The 16,873-nt window shown below is 41.2% G+C and overlaps 1 protein-coding gene across 2 annotated transcripts in view; it reads left to right on the forward strand.

Annotated features, from left to right (window-relative positions):
- Nucleotides 1-3,890: 3,890 nt before the first annotated feature.
- The window catches only part of LOC139370576 (mitogen-activated protein kinase kinase kinase kinase 3a), a 75,582-nt gene continuing 62,599 nt past the window's right edge, over nt 3,891-16,873 (forward strand). The window contains exon 1 of one of the 2 annotated variants that reach the window (XM_071110152.1): nt 3,891-4,134. In XM_071110152.1, coding sequence (XP_070966253.1) covers nt 4,039-4,134 — 96 coding nt within the window. In that variant the 5' untranslated portion in view covers nt 3,891-4,038. The remainder of the gene's footprint in view (nt 4,135-16,873) is intronic. The other variant, XM_071110153.1, reaches the window with a different exon arrangement.

Raw genomic sequence — 16,873 nt, forward strand, 5'->3', positions numbered from 1 at the left:
ACTCAAAGTGATGAAATAATTGCCACAAAGCGAGCATTGCTGAAATGGATTTGTGGGTGTTTATTTGGCTTGTTTGATCTGCGCCTTTGCCAGCTCTAATAATGGCCCATTAAAATGGAGCCTGGATGTGTGCCTGGCATGACAAGAATTGCATAAATAAACATGTAAATGGTGATAACAATGATTGCAATCTGTACTGGTGGAGTGAACATGGGAAAAAACATTAAGCAATTAAATTGGCACATTTGCTAGGTTGACCAAATTGGTACAAATAACAAATCAAATCAAATATTATTTGTCACATGCGCCGAATAAAACAGACCTTAGAGTGAAATGCTACTTACAACCCTTAACCAACAATGCAGTTTTACAAATAATTAATGAGCAACAATAAAATAACAGTAACGAGGCTATATACAGGGGGTACAGCATCAATGTGCGGGGGCACAGGTTAGTTGAGGTATTTGAGGTAATATGTACATGTAGGTAGAAGTAAAATGAGGGGGAGGGAGGGAGGGGTCAATGCAAATAGTCCAGGTAGCCATTTGATGAGCTGTTCAGGAGTCTTATGGCTTGGAGGTAGAAGCTTTTAAGAAGCCTTTTGGACATAGACTTGGCACTCCAGTACCACTTGTCGTGCGGTAGCAGAGAGAACAGTCTATGACTAGGGTGGCTGGAGTCTTTGGCAATTTTTAGGGCCTTCCTCTGACACCTCCTGCTATAGAGGTCCTGGATGGCTGAAAGTTTGGCCCCAGTGATGTACTGGGTCGTACGCACTACCCACTGTCGTGCCTTGCGGTCAGAGGCCGAGCAGTAGCCATACAAGGCGGTGATGCGACCAGTCACGATTCTCTCGATGGTGTAGCTGTAGAACTTTTTGAGGATCTTGAGGACCCATGCCAAATGAGGGAAGGAGAGGTTGTTATCCTGGCACCACACTGCCAGGTCTCTGACCTCCTCCCTATAGGCTGTCTCATCGTTGCCAGTGATCAGGCCTACCACTGTTGTGTCATTGGCAAACTTAATGATGGTGTTGGAGTCGTGCTTGGCCATGCAGTTGTGGGTGAACAGGGAGTTGGGAGGGGGCTGAGCACGCACCCCTGAGGGGCCCCCGTGTTGATGATCAGTGTGGCAGATGTGTTGTTACCTACCCTTACCACCTGGGGGTGGCCTGTCAGGAAGTCCAGGATCCAGTTGCAGAGTGAATAGCATTCTCACATTGATGTTCTTTTTATCCGGGTCGGTAGTCATTTAGGCAGGTTACCTTGGTGTTCTTAGGCACAGGGTCTGCTTGAAATATGTTGGTATTACAGACTCGGTCATGCTAATGACCTTGTATTCTGTTTGGTCCGGTGCCTTGTGAATGTTGACTTGTTTAAAGGTCTTACTCACCTTGGTTACGGGGGGCATGATCAAACAGTCGTCCGGATCAGCTGGTGCTCTCATGCATGCTTCAGTGTTGGAAAAGGTTACATTGTGTGGGGGATTGTCTTGTTGAATACATTTTTTTGTGCTGTGCATTCCTATTTTCAGATTAGTATAGGCCTAGGGAGTAGGGACAGATCCATCTAGTGACACCTGTTTTTCTCTGGAGGATATTACACAAAGGCAGGACATAAAGGGAAATTCAAATCAAATCAAATCAAATTTATTTATATAGCCCTTCGTACATCAGCTGATATCTCAAAGTGCTGTACAGAAACCCAGCCTAAAACCCCAAAACAGCAAGCAATGCAGGTGTAGAAGCACGGTGGCTAGGAAAAACTCCCTAGAAAGGAAGAAACCTAGAGAGGAACCAGGCTATGTGGGGTGGCCAGTCCTCTTCTGGCTGTGCCGGGTAGAGATTATAACAGAACATGGCCAAGATGTTCAAATGTTCATAAATGACCAGCATGGTCGAATAATAATAAGGCAGAACAGTTGAAACTGGAGCAGCAGCACGGCCAGGTGGACTGGGGACAGCAAGGAGTCATCATGTCAGGTAGTCCTGGGGCATGGTCTTAGGGCTCAGGTCCTCCGAGAGAGAGAAAGAAAGAGAGAAAGAGAGAATTAGAGAAAGCACACTTAAATTCACACAGGACACCGAATAGGACAGGAGAAGTACTCCAGATATAACAAACTGACCCTAGCCCCCCGACACATAAACTACTGCAGCATAAATACTGGAGGCTGAGACAGGAGGGGTCAGGAGACACTGTGGCCCCATCCGAGGACACCCCCGGACAGGGCCAAACAGGAAGGATATAACCCCACCCACTTTGCCAAAGCACAGCCCCCACACCACTAGAGGGATATCTTCAACCACCAACTTACCATCCTGAGACAAGGCCGAGTATAGCCCACAAAAATCTCCGCCACGGCACAACCCAAAGGGGGGCGCCAACCCATACAGGAAGATCACATCAGTGAATCAACCCACTCAGGTGACGCACCCCCTCCAGGGACGGTATGAGAGAACCCCAGTAAGCCAGTGACTCAGCCCCTGTAATAGGGTTAGAGGCAGAGAATCCCAGTGGAAAGAGGGGAACCGGCCAGGCAGAGACAGCAAGGGCGGTTCGTTGCTCCAGAGCCTTTCCGTTCACCTTCCCACTCCTGGGCCAGACTACACTCAATCATATGACCCACTGAAGGGATGAGTCTTCAGTAAGGACTTAAAGGTTGAGGCCGAGTTTGCGTCTCTGACATGGGTAGGCAGACCGTTCCATAAAAATGGAGCTCTATAGGAGAAAGCCCTGCCTCCAGCTGTTTGCTTAGAAATTCTAGGGACAATTAGGAGACCTGCGTCTAGTGACCGTACGTGTAGGTATGTACGGCAGGACCAAATCAGAGAGATAGGTAGGAGCAAGCCCATGTAATGCTTTGTAGGTTAGCAGTAAAACCTTGAAATCAGCCCTTGCTTTGACAGGAAGCCAGTGTAGGGAGGCTAGCACTGGAGTAATATGATCAAATGTTTGTCTATGCTAAGTCCTCCTGGGGATCTGCCTTTTTACTGAAGTTGCTGGGAAATGACTGACAACACAGCTCTTAGCTCCCTCAGTAGATGCCTACTGGAGAACATATTTGTATTGCTTTTAATCTTTTTAAATGAATTTATCTTATTAACACTTTGTTCTAGCTAGCTATTTGTGTAGGTAGCTATCACAATTAAGAATAAGAGTGATGTGTGATATGGTCAAATGTAATAACGCATTGGCTTTGTATTAGTCATTTTTCGATCATTCAGTAATATGGACTTTTTAATAGTACTGTACAATAATACATTCAATCAAATAGTATGTTATAAATAATGCATGTGTTGCAAACTTTCCACATGCACAAATGCCTAGTAAATCTGGCTCACAAGACAATAGATTATAATAAATTCACACAATATGATTGACTGTATGGTTATTATTTTGTGTGCTTTCCAGTTTTACTGAAAAGCAATACAATGTATCAATATAGTAGCCTAATGCAGCATATTATCTATTATACCATAATTATTGATTGATATAATCAAACTCATAAGATCGTTTTTACAAGTTTATGATCTTATTTTCCTAATTATCAAATTCTATGCTATTCTACTCTATTGCACTGGATATTTGTGAGAATGAGAAGAAAGGATCTAGCTGTAAACAAGTAGAGAATTACTAGGGTATTCCTGATCCTCGTGTCAAAGACATTTCTGTAGGATACACAAAACCAAACTAGTCGTTCCTAAACTCTGGTTTCAGATCAGTTTAGCGTTTCACCCCCAACGAGTGAGAATTTGTGGACGCTAAACTGATCCTAGATCTGTGTCCAGGGGTAGAATTCTACCAGAGACCCCAGCCAGCCAGCGACCCACCCTCTTGTCACCCATTCCTTGCATTCCCCTCTTGGACAAGCTGGCTGCGGCGCACGCGCAGTGCTCAGAGGAGGCCATGTTAAAGTTACAGTGAAGTCAGGCTGTGATATTTTCTGACGACGTGTGTTTATATTGTATTTTTTTCGTTATATGTGGTGTCAGTGTTACAACAAATATAGCGACTGGATAACTAAACCAGGGACCTAAAAATGGCTTCCACTTTCGACCTTTCAAGGCGAAATCCGCAAGAGGATTTCGAGCTAATACAGAGAATTGGGAGCGGGACCTACGGAGATGTATACAAGGTAAAAGGGATTTTAGCTATACATTGTCCTGATTTTTGATAAACCATTGATAGGCTACCAATAAAGACATTGTTATTAGTAACCTGACTACATTGTATGAACTTGGAGTAGCCTTCAGGAGTTTAGTCAGTCGGGAAATAACAGTGGTTGTTGAGATAGTAACTACTGTATATCCAAGCTGTTAGCATGTTTACCAACTCTCTACAGATGTGTTCCAATTCACAAAGCCTACTACATCCGTAAGGAATTCTACCTATTAGTGTAAAACATGTATACGTATCCCAGTCAAATTCCACGAACGATATTGTTATAATGTTTCAATTTGCTTTCACAGTGTTGTCATCGCTATCCTTAGCACAATAGTGGACTAAAGTAGCCTAACAATATTCCTTATAGTCATAGGACCTTCCTTACATGTTCTTTTACTTCTTCTATGGTATATTGGCGATCGCACAATGTAATGTGCATCCCGCCACCTACTGTACGGGATGGAAACAGGATTCCTCCACAAAAATAAATAAACTAAACTAAATCAAAAACTTTTCTGATAAAAAAATAAAACAGATCTGATCGCTACACAGGCTCAAGGGGAAAGTGGGAGGACGGGTCTTCCGTAGTCAGTACCCCTTGCAAGTCTTCCGATGTAAAATCCGATGTAAAGTCCCAATAACTTTTCTGCCGCAACCACAATAATGTCCAGTTTTTTAGACTTCTTTGAGACTTGTGCTTAGAGTTTATAACTGTGGCAATGAACGCCATAAAATCCACCTTTTTTTAACACACAGGGTATATTTTGACTGGCAGCAAACATTTATTACAGGCTGTGGTCGGTCCACTACCATCTCTTCACTAGCATCACTTGTTTTCTCAAAACCTTTTTTTAAATCTCTTCCGCATAGGCGATTTGATTGACCGCTCTCACTTTTGCTACCTCAATCTCCTTCACCCTTACAGGGCACTCTAGGAACTCGGGATCATGACCCCCCCCACACACAATTGAACACCGACGTTTTAAAACTACAATAGTCATTTACAACATTAACGATGTCTACACTGTATATCTGATCAATTTGATGTTATTGTAATGGACAAAAAATGTGCTTTTCTTTCAAAAACAAGGACATTTCTAAATTACCCTTCACTTTTGAAAGGTGTGTATATATAGATATAGATATCTATATATCTATACGCGCGCACACACACACACACACACTACCGGTCAAAAGTTTTAGAACACCAACTCATTCAATGGTTTTTCTTTATTTCTAATATTTTCTACATTGTAGAATAATAGTGAAGACATCAAAACTATGAAATAACACATGGAATCATGTAGTAACCAAAAGTGTTAAACAAATGAAAATATATTTGAGATTCTTCAAATAGCCACCCTTCAAATAGCCACCCTTCAAATAGCCTTGATGACAGCTTTCCACACTCTTGGCATTCTCTCAACCAACTTCACCTGGAATGCTTTTCCAACAGTCTTGAAGGAGTTCCCACATGCTGAGCACTTTTTGGCTGCTTTTCTTTCACTCTGCGGTCCGACTCATCCCAAACCATCTCAATTGGTTTGAGGTCGGGGGATTGTGGAGGCCAGGTCATTTGATGCGGCACTCCATCACTCGCCTTCATGATAAAATAGCCCTTACACAGCCTGGAGGTGTGTTGGGTCATTGTTCTGTTGAAAAACAAATTCTAGTCCCACTAAGCTCAAACCAGATGGGATGGCGTATCGCTGCAGAATGCTGTGGTAGCCATGCTGGTTAAGTGTGCCTAGAATTCTAAATAAATCACAGACAGTGTCACCATCAAAGCACCCCCACACCATAACTCCTCCATGCTTTACAGTGGGAAATAGACATGTGGAGATCACCCGTTCACCCACACCACGTCTCACAAAGACAAGGCGGTTGGAACCAAAAATCTCAAATTTGGACTCCAGACCAAAGGACACATTTCCACCGGTCTAATGTCCATTGCTTGTGTTTCTTGGCCCAAGTCTGTTCTTATTATTGGTGTCCTTTAGTTGTGGTTTCTTTGCAGCAATCGACCATGAAGGCCTGATTCACGCAGTCTCCTCTGAGCAGTTGATGTTGAGATTTCTGTTGCTTGAACTCTGTGAAGCATTTATTTGGCCTGCAATTTCTGAGGCTGGTAACTCTAATGAACTTATCCTCTGCAGCAGAGGTAACTCTGGGTCTTCTATTCCTTTGGCGGTCCTCATGAGCCAGTTTCATCACAGCGCTTGATGGTTTTTGCGACTGCACTTGAAGAAACTTCTTGAAATGATCCTTATTGACTGACCTTCATGTCTTAAAGTAATGATGGAATGTAATTTCCCTTTACTTATTTGAGCTGTTCTTGCCATAATGTGGACATGTTCTTTTACCAATTGGGGCTATCTTCGGAATACCTCCCTCTACCTTGTCACAACACAACTGTTCGGCTCAAACGCATTAAGAAGGAAATAAATTCTACAAATTAACTTTTAAGAAGGCACACCTGTTAATTTAAATGTATTCCAGGTGACTACCTCATGAAGCTGATTGAGAGAATGCCAAGAGTGTGCAAAGCAGCCATCAATACAAAGTTTGGCTATTTGAAGAATCTCAAATATAAAATATATTTTGAATTGTTTTGCTCTTTTTTTTGGTTACTACATGATTCCATATGTGTTATTTCATAGTTTTGATGTCTTCACTAATATTCTACAATGTAGAAAATAGTAAAAATAAAGAAAAACCCTCAATGTGGCACCGTCATAGGATGCCACCTTTCCAACAAGTCAGTTCGTCAAATTTCTGCCCTTCTAGAGCTGCCCGCTCTACTGTATGTGCTGTTATTGTGAATTTGAAACGTCTAAGAGCAACAACAGCTCAGCCACAAAAGGCGTTCTCTGGAGTGATGGATCACGTTTCACCACCGACAGATGAATCTGGGTTTGGAGGATGCCATGGGAACGATACATGCCCCAATGCATAGTGCCAACTGTACAATTTGGTGGAGGATGATTTGGGAATGTTTTTCATGGTTCGGGCTTAGTTCCATTGAAGGTAAATCTTAACGCTACATGATACAATGACGTTCTAGATGATTCTCTGCTTCCAACTTTGTGGTAACAGTTTGGGGAAGACCCTTTCCTGTTTCAGCATGACAATTCCCCCATGCACAAAGCGAGGTTCATACAGAAATGGTTTGTCGCGATCGGTGTGGGAGAACTTGACTGGCCTGAATAGAGCCCTGACCTCAACCCCATTTGAACACTTTTGGAATGAATTGGAACGTCGACTGCGAGCCAGGCCTAATCGTCCAACATCAGTGCCCGACCACTAATGATCTTGTGGCAGAATGAAAGCAAGTCTCCACAGCAATGTTCCAACATCTAGTGGAAAGCCTTCCCAGATGAGTGGAGGCTGTTATAGCAGCAAAGGGGGGACCAACTCCATATTAATGCCCATGATTTTGGAATGAGTTGTTCGATGAGCAGGTGTCCAAATACATTTTGTCATGTAGTGTATGACACCACATTCATGTCAGTAGAAATAACACTCATTTTGTATTTCATTGTGTAAATACAAAAAACCCAGGAGTATTTAAACTGTTGTAAAAATACTCACTTAAAATGTATAATATATTATACTTGTAAATATTATTTTCATATAAATAAAACAATTATCCAAAATGTGACGAGAGGATAATATTCAGATGTTATTTAAAAACCCACACAAAGTAGGCTATTTGATTGACAACAATTCCTACTTCTGTAAAATTGTAAACATTCAAACTATTCAGAGACTCTTTCAAAATGTTGGTAACCTCTCTCAATAAGATTTAGTACAGACCAGGCCTGACACAAAATGTAGAAATAGTAGCCTATTTTGACAACAATTCAGTGAACGCAACAAGTATTTGATAGAGAAGATACAAAACACAACTGTTCAGAGACAACAAAAGATTTGTAGGAGAAAATCTTATTTCACACTGTCACTTTATGTACATTTAGCCTACAACATGTCATTGAATTTCTGGAAGCACTGCCCCATCCTGCAAAGTGGCACAGAACACCCAAAATACATTTCTACACATCTCCCACTCTTTGCTCTGTGTCCACTCCAGATTTTACCTTTATTTAACTAGGCAAGTCAGTTAAGAACAAATTCTTATTTTCAATGACGGCCTAGGAACAGTGGGTTAACTGCCTGTTCAGGGGCAGAACGACAGATTTGTACCTTGTCAGCTCGGGGGTTTGAACTTGCAACCTTCCGCTTACTAGCCATGGGAAAATCAAAAGAAATCAGCCAAGACCTCCAAAAAATAATTGTAGACCTCCACAAGTCTGGTTCATCTTTGGGAGCAATTTCCAAAGACCTAAAGGAACCACGTTCATCTGTACAAACAATAGTACGCAAGTATAAACGCCATGGGACCACGCAGCCGTCATACCGCTCAGGAAGGAGATGCGATCTGTCTCCTAGAGATTAACGTACTTTGGTGCGAAAAGGGCAAATCAATCCCAGAACAACAGCAACGGACCTTGTGAAGATACTGGAGGAAACAAAAGTATCTATATCCACAGTAAAATTAGCCCTATATCGAAATAACCTAAAATGCCACTCAGCAAGTAAGAAGCCACTGCTCCAAAACCGCTTTAAAAAACCAGACTACAGTTTGCAACTGAACATGGGGACAAAGATTGTACTTTTTGGAGAAATGTCCTCTGGTCTGATGAAACAAAAATAGAACTGTTTGGCCATAATGACCATCGTTATGTTTGGAGGAAAATGGGGGAGGCTTGCAAAGCCGAAGAACACCATCCCAACCGTGAAGCACAGGGGTGGCAGCATCATGTTGTTGGGGTGCTTTGCTGCAGGAGGGACTGGTGCACTTCACAAAATAGATGGCATCATTATGAAGGAAAGTTATGTGGATATATTGAAGCAACATCTCAAGACATCAGTCAGGAAGTTAAACCTTGGTTGCAAATGTGTGTTCCAAATGGACGATGACCCCATGCATACTTCCAAAGTTGTGGCAAAATGGCTAAAGGACAACAAATTCAAGGTGTTGGAATGGCCATTACAAGCCCTGACCTCAATCCTATAGAACATTTGTGGGCAGAACTGAAAAAGTGTGTGTGTGCGAGGAGGCCTACAAACCAGACTCAGTTACACTAGCTCTGTCAGGAGGAATGGGCAAAAATTCACCTAACTTATTGAGGGAAGCTTGTGGAAGTCTACCTGAAACGTTTGACCAAGTTAAACAATTTAAAGGCAATGCTACCAAATACTAATTGAGTGTATGTAAACTTCTGACTCACTGGGAATGTGATGAAAGAAATAAAAGCTGAAATAAATCATTCTCTCTACTATTATTCTGACATTTCACATTCTTAAAATAAAGTGGTGATCCTAATTTACCCAAGACAGGGAATTGTTATTAGGATTAAATGTCAGGAATTGTGAAAAACTGAGTTTAAATGTATTTGGCTAAGGTGTATGTAAACTTCCGACTTCAACTGTACATATGTATTCAGACGTTTTATTCAGTACTTTGTTGAAACACCAAGTCTTTTTAGGTATGACGCTACAAGCTTGGCACCCCTGTATTTGGGGAGTTTCTCCCATTCTTCTCTGCAGTTCCTTTCAAGCTCTGTCAGGTTGGATGGGGAGCATCGCTGCACAGCTATTTTCAGGCCTCCAGAGATGTTCAATCAAGTTCAAGTCAAGGTTCTGACTGGGCCACTCAAGGATATTCAGAGACTTGTCCCGAAGCCACTCCTGCGTTGTCTTGGCTGTGTGCTTATTGTTGTTATCCTGTTGAAGATGGCAAAGGGTGGTCACACCAAATATGGATTTGATTTAGATTTTTGTTCTGCTCACTCACTTTGCATTTAGTTAATTGATAAATATAATCTATTAACATGTCTATTTCTGAAAGCATTCTTACTTTACAGCATTTTTCACACCTGCCTAAAACTTTTGCACATTACTGTGTGTGTGTGTGTTTTATTTTTTTCTTGCTGATACGAAAGATAAGGAATTGAGAGTCATGATCAAGGGCTATGCTCTCCCCTGTTATATTTATCAATGTACCTTGTATATCTAAAGATGGACAGGACAACAGTCTACAGATGATGACTTTAGTTTTCCTATTGTTACATTCACAGTAGCCTATCTTTAACAAATGTCCTTTTCAGGCCCAAGAAAACAATCGCTCAAGAAGCTCCCAAAGATAAATGCTGGCTTACACAGTTAAGGGTTTCTCAGTTTTAACTTATTCTGTGAATGTTGGTCATGTTTTGAAATACAAGGCAACATTTTTCTGTGTAATCTTTGGCTAAGCTTGAATATTTAAAAAAGACTTCAGGCCTACTTTGTTTTTCTAACCCTTTTAAAAGATGCTTCGATAACTGTTCATATAATGAGTTTATATCCATACTTCAACGTTGGGATTCAACCCACTAGTCATTCTTTTCATTCTGAAGGTTTTAGCTTACAAGCACCAGAGTGGCCCGAGTTAGGCCAGAAAATGAGCTACTATACCAATTTTCTATTTTGAAGTAAATTGGTCCATTTCAGAAACCAGCTAAAAGGGTTTCTTTCTTTCATGAAATACTTATTTAAATACCTGGTAATTGGCGCTAACATGGGTAATTCTGTCATGACAGTTGGCACACGATTATTAACAAGCACTTATACGCAAACTACTTTTTACCGTCAGTGCCCACAGTGCCCCTAAATAAGAGCGGTAAGGGAGGTGGCCTATGCTGCAATAAATATAGATTTGTTTTAGGTAGGCCTATCACCCTGAAAGTGCACTACACATCAAAGAACTTGTGCATTTCCTTTTCCACACTATCTCTCTTGAAATAGGCCTAATTATCATTGTGCTGTAGTATCCATTAGTGCTAAGTTAGGGACTACTTATTTAATGAGAAAAGCATTGTGAAAGGAAGTCTTACTCAAAGGTACGGGAAAGGGAAGCAGTAGGATCAAAGCCCTTGTCATTTGACTGAAACTGTAAAACAAAGAAACAATTAGGCTATGTGCTCAACACAACTCATTGTCTTTGGGCCATAAACAATGCTTCCTATCTTATCCCTTACCGTATCCCCCCCCCGTTTCACCCCTCAAACTACAGTGTGGTCAGAAATGATTGACACCCTTGATAAAGATGAGCAAAAATGACTGGGTCCTGGGGTGCCTTGTTAAGGTCAACGGCATCATTAACTGTACCCAGTACCAGGACATTTTAGACAAAAAAAATTCCAGCAGACAATAACCCCAAGCACACATCAAAATCCGCAAAGAAATTACCATCACAGTCTTATGACTTGAAAATCTGTGATTTGAATTGAAGAGCCGGAGGTGCAGACGAAGGATATCAAGGATCTGGAATGATTCTGTATGTAGAAATGGTCTAAGATGTGTTCTCCAACTCATTAAACATTTCAGAAAAGGCTCAGTGCCCTTATCCTTGCAAGGTGAGGTATTAAAACATATTGAAAACCGTGGTGTCAAGAATTTTGACCCCTACCTTTTTTGAGAATAAATTGTCGCTTTATAAACAAATATCGTTCTCTGAGCTATTGTATTATTATATTATAATTTCCCCATTTTGTTTTTGCATGTAATATAGCTCAGTATTTTAATTTGATTTTATATAGTCATTTTTGCTAAATGTTATGATCAATAATTTCGGATCCAACTGTATGTCTAAAAATGCCAATTGAAGTCCATTTTAATTGTAAATGTATTGACAACCCAGTTGACGGACATTTTTTAAAAACTGCCTAGATAGACTTGCTATTCAAAATGCTGAAATAATGAAAGCCATAGTTGTTCCATTTATCTGTTTTCTTTGCCTATACCCTGCAGCCAATTTCATAGCTGCTGGGTTGTTTTCAGTCATCAGCCTCATCTCTGCAAGTGAGAACATTTGGTAAGATGGGAATGTACGCTACCTACAGTGCCTTGCAAAAGTATTCATCCCCCGTGGCGTTTTTACCATTTTGTTGCATTACAACCTGTAATTTAAATAGATATTTATTTGGATTTCATGTAATGGACATACACAAAATAGGCAATTGGTGAAGTGAAATGAAAAAAAATTACATTTAAAAAAAAAACTGAAAAGTGGTGCGTGCATATGTTTTCACCCCCTTTGCTATGAAGCCCCATAATAAGATCTGGTGCAACCAATAACCTTCAGAAGTCATAATTAGTTAGATTGCACACAGGTGGACTTTATTTAAGTGTCACATGATCTCAGTATATTTCCAGTTGAAGTCGGAAGTTTACCTTAGCCAAATACATTTAAATTCAGTTTTTCACAATTCCTGACATTTAATCCTAATAAAAATTCCCTGTCTTAGGTTAGTTAGGTTCACCACTTTATTTTAAGAGTGTGAAATGTCAGAATAATAGTAGAGTGATTTATTTCAGCTTTTATTCATTTCATCACATTCTCAGTGGATCAGAAGTTTACATACACTCAATTAGTATTTGGTAGCATTGCCTTTAAATTGTTTAACTTGGGTCAAATGTTTTGGGTAGCCATCCACAAGCTTCCCACAATAGGTTGGGTGAATTTTGGCCCATTCCTCCTGACAGAGCTGCTGTAACTGAGTCAGGTTTGTAGGCCTCCTTGCTCGCACACGCTTTTTAAGTTCTGCCCACACATTTTCTATGGGATTGAAGTCAGGGCTTTGTGATGGCCACACCAACACCTTGACTTTGTTGTCCTTAAGCCATTTTGCCACAACTTTGGAAGCATGCTTAGGTCATTGGCCATTTGGAAGACCCATTTGCGACCAAGCTTTAACTTCCTGACTGATGTCTTGAGATGTTGCTTCAATATATCCACATAGTTTTCCTTTCCTCATTATGCCATCTATTTTTGTGAAGTGCACCAGTCCATCCTGCAGCAAAGCACCTTCACAACATGATGCTACCACCCCCGTGCGTCACAGTTGGGATGGTGTTCTTCGGCTTGCAAGCCTCCCCTTTTCCCTCCAAACATAACGATGGTAATTACGGCCAAACAGTTTTATTTTTGTGTCATCAGACCAGAGGACATTTCTCCCAAAAAGTACGATCTTTGTCCCCATGTGCATTTGCAAACGGTAGTCTAGCTTTTTTATGGCGGTTTTGGAGTAGTGGCTTCTTCCTTGCTGAGCGGCCTTTCAGGTTATGTCGATATAGGACTCGTTTCACTGTGGATATAGATACTTTTGTACCTGTTTCCTCCAGCACCTTCACAAGGTCCTTTGCTGTTGTTCTGGGATTGATTTGCCCATCAAAGTATGTTAATCTCTAGGGGACAGAACACGTCTCCTTCCTGAGCAGTATGATGGCTGCGTGGTCCCATGGTGTTTATACTTGCGTAGTATTGTTTGTACAGATGAACGTGGTACCTTCAAGTCTTGTGTTATGCACAAAGTAGATGTCCTAACCGACTTGCCAAAACTATAGTTTGTTAACAACACACTTGTGGAGTGGTTTAAAAACAAGTTTTATTGACTCCAACCTAAGTGTATGTAAACTTCCGACTTCAACTGTACCCCTGTTCTGAAAGGCCCCGGAGTCTGCAACACCATTAAGCAAGGGGCACCACCAAGCAAACGGTACCATGAAGACCAAGGGGAGCTCCAAACAGGTCAGGGCAAAGTTGTGGAGAAGTACAGATCTCGGTTGGGTTCTAAAAAAAATATCCAAAACTTTTTACATCCCACGCAGCACCATTAAATAAATTATTAAAAAATAGAAAGAATATGGCACCACAACAAACCTGCCAAGAGAGGGCCACCCACCGAAGCTCACGGACCAGGCAATGAGGGCATTAATCAGAAAGTCAACAAAGAGACCAAAGATAGCCTTGATGGAGCTGCAAAGCTCCACAGTGGAGATTGGAGTATCTGTCCGTAGGACCACTTTAGCCGTAAACTCCACAGAGCTGGGCCACCTCTCATCACCCCAAGAACACCGTCCCCCATGGTGGCAGCATCATGCTGTGGGGATGTTTTTCATCGGCAGGAACTAGTAAACTGGTCATTATTGAAGGAATGATGGATGGTCCTAAATAAAGGGAAATTCTTGAGGGAAACCTGTTTGTCTTCCAGAGATTAGAGACTGGGACGGAGGTTAAACTTCCAGCGGGACAATGACCCTAAGCATACTGCTAAAGCAACACTCAAGTGGTTTAAGGGGAAACATTTAAATGTCTTGTAATGGCCTAGTCAAAGCCCAGACCTCAGTCCAATTGAGAATCTGTGGTATGACTTAAAGATTGCTGTACACCAGCAGAACCCATCCAACTTGAAGGAGCTGGAGCAGTTTTGCCTTGAAGAATGGGCAAAAATCACATCGAGCCAGATGTGCCAAGCTTGTAGAGACATACCCCAAGAGACTTGCAGCTGTAATTGCTGCAAAAGGTAGCTCAACAAAGTATTGACTTTGGGGGGGTGAATAGTTATGCACGCTCAAGTTTTCTTTTTTTTCTTTCTTGTGAATCTTCAGAGTTGTGTAAATCAAATGATACAAACCTCCCAAAAATACATGTTTAGCTTGTAAGGCAACAAAATAGGAAAAATGCAAAGGGGGGGTGAATACTTTTGCAAGCCACTGTATATGCGTTCACATTCCAGAAAACACTCGCATGAGTGCAATATCAAGACTATTATGAAGGCCCATAAGGGCTTTCTAATGGTGATTTACCTAGCTGCAACATGACAACATTTTGCGTTCCAGCGAAAAAATTCCAGTAGGTACAGATCTAGAATCAGCTGCCCATCACCCAATACTAACCTTAACCATTAGTGGGGAAAATGCTAAACTGCCCCAAGATCTGTGTCTAGGGGCAACTTCACCCTACTCCCTTTGCTCCATTTGGCTCCATAAGATTCCTCGTCGTCTATCATCCTTGACTTTAAGATAACATTCTTGCATGTGAAAGAATGCTAATGAAATGTCTGAGTTCCTTCAATGTTTTTTTGTGAGTAGGAGGACTTGGCTTTTCCAGACAGTATGCTTCACTTGAAGTGTGTCATACTGTCGTAAGAATGACGGAACAAGTACAGTAATAATCGAATAACTATGAATAATTTGCCATTGTCAGGAACATTATTGTCATATGCTGAGACAAAAGTCGCTCTGGATAAGAGCGTCTGCTAAATGACTAAAATGTGATGTACATTTATTTCCCTATCGAGAGCTTGGGATTATAAGATCCTATCTGCAAAAAGATGACTCTAAGATAATTGGCTTTAAAGTTCCGAACCCTCATTGGTTTGAATGGTGTCAGCACTTTCTGTCTTGTATTCTTTAGAACTTAACAACATTTTCATGGCATATTTAGGTAGAGGACATTGAACAGAACAAGGCTATGTCAAATAAAATAAAAATTGAGAAGAATACAGATAGAACCTTCGAGTCCCAAGCTCTCGCTTTGTCATTCTTATGGCTTATATTTAGTGACCAAAATATCATATCACTGTATTTTTCAAATCTTGGACCATATTTATGTTTTTCAATAATAAAAGTTCTTAATTTGTTTTATAAGTGATTTCAATGGGTCTTTCTCAATTTGGATTGTTTTATACTGTTCAATTCAACCTAAAATAATTTCCTGCATTACCATACATTTCTGCATTTCTTGCACTCGTTTTGATTTCTTGCACTCGTTTGAGATCATTTCTACGCTGCCACATAGGGCTGCACGATATGGAGAAAGAAAACTAGGCCTTATTTTTAACCAAATGTTGCGATTTGACTTGCGATTTTGATCAAAATACTTGGGTGAACTGTTGGCGTAATGGAACTAGACCAAACAAAAATATAAATGCAACAATTTCAAAGATTTTACTGAGTTACAGTTCATATAAGGAAATCAGTCAATTGAAATACATTCATTCGGCCCCAGTCTATGGATTTCACATGACTGGGAATACAAATAATGCATCTGATGGTCACAGATAAAAAAAACAAAGGTAGGGGCGTGGATCAGAAAACCAGTCAGTGTATCTGGTGTGACCACCATTTCCCTCATGCAGCGCGACACATTTCTTTCACATTGAGTTGATCAGGCTGTTGATTGTGGAATGTTGTCCCACTTGATCCAGAGCATCCCAAACATGCTCAATGGGTGACATCTGGTGTGTATGCAGGCCATGGAAGAACTGGGACTTTTTAATTTTCCAGGAATTGTGGAGAGATCCTTGTAACATTAGGCCATGCATTATTATGCTAAAAAATGAGGTGATGGCGGTGGATGAATGGCACGACAATGGGCCTCAGGATCTCATCACGGTATCTCTGCATTCAAATTGTCAATCAATTAAATGCAATTGTGTTCGTTGTCCGTAGCTTATGCCTGCACGATTTTTGCCATCTGCCCGGTACAGTTGAAACCGATTTAATCCGTGAAGAGCACACTTCTCCAGCGTGCCAGTGGTCATCGAAGGTGAGAATTTGCCCACTGATGTCAGTTACGATGCCAAACTGCAGTCAGGTCAAGACCCTGGCGAGCACGCAGATGTGCCTGAGGCTGTTTCTGACAGTTTTTGCAGAAATTCTTTGTTTGTGCAAACCAACATTTTCATCAGCTGTCTGGGTAGCTGGTCTCAGATGATCACGCAGGTGAAGAAGCTGGATGTGGAGGTCCTGGGTTGGCGTAGATGCACGTGGTCTGCGGTTGTGAGGCCAGTTCGACGCACTGCCAAATTCTCTATGAGGTGGCT

Source organism: Oncorhynchus clarkii, chromosome 17 (genome assembly GCF_045791955.1).
Source record: "Oncorhynchus clarkii lewisi isolate Uvic-CL-2024 chromosome 17, UVic_Ocla_1.0, whole genome shotgun sequence".
In the NCBI taxonomy this organism is placed as follows: Eukaryota; Metazoa; Chordata; class Actinopteri; order Salmoniformes; family Salmonidae; genus Oncorhynchus; species Oncorhynchus clarkii.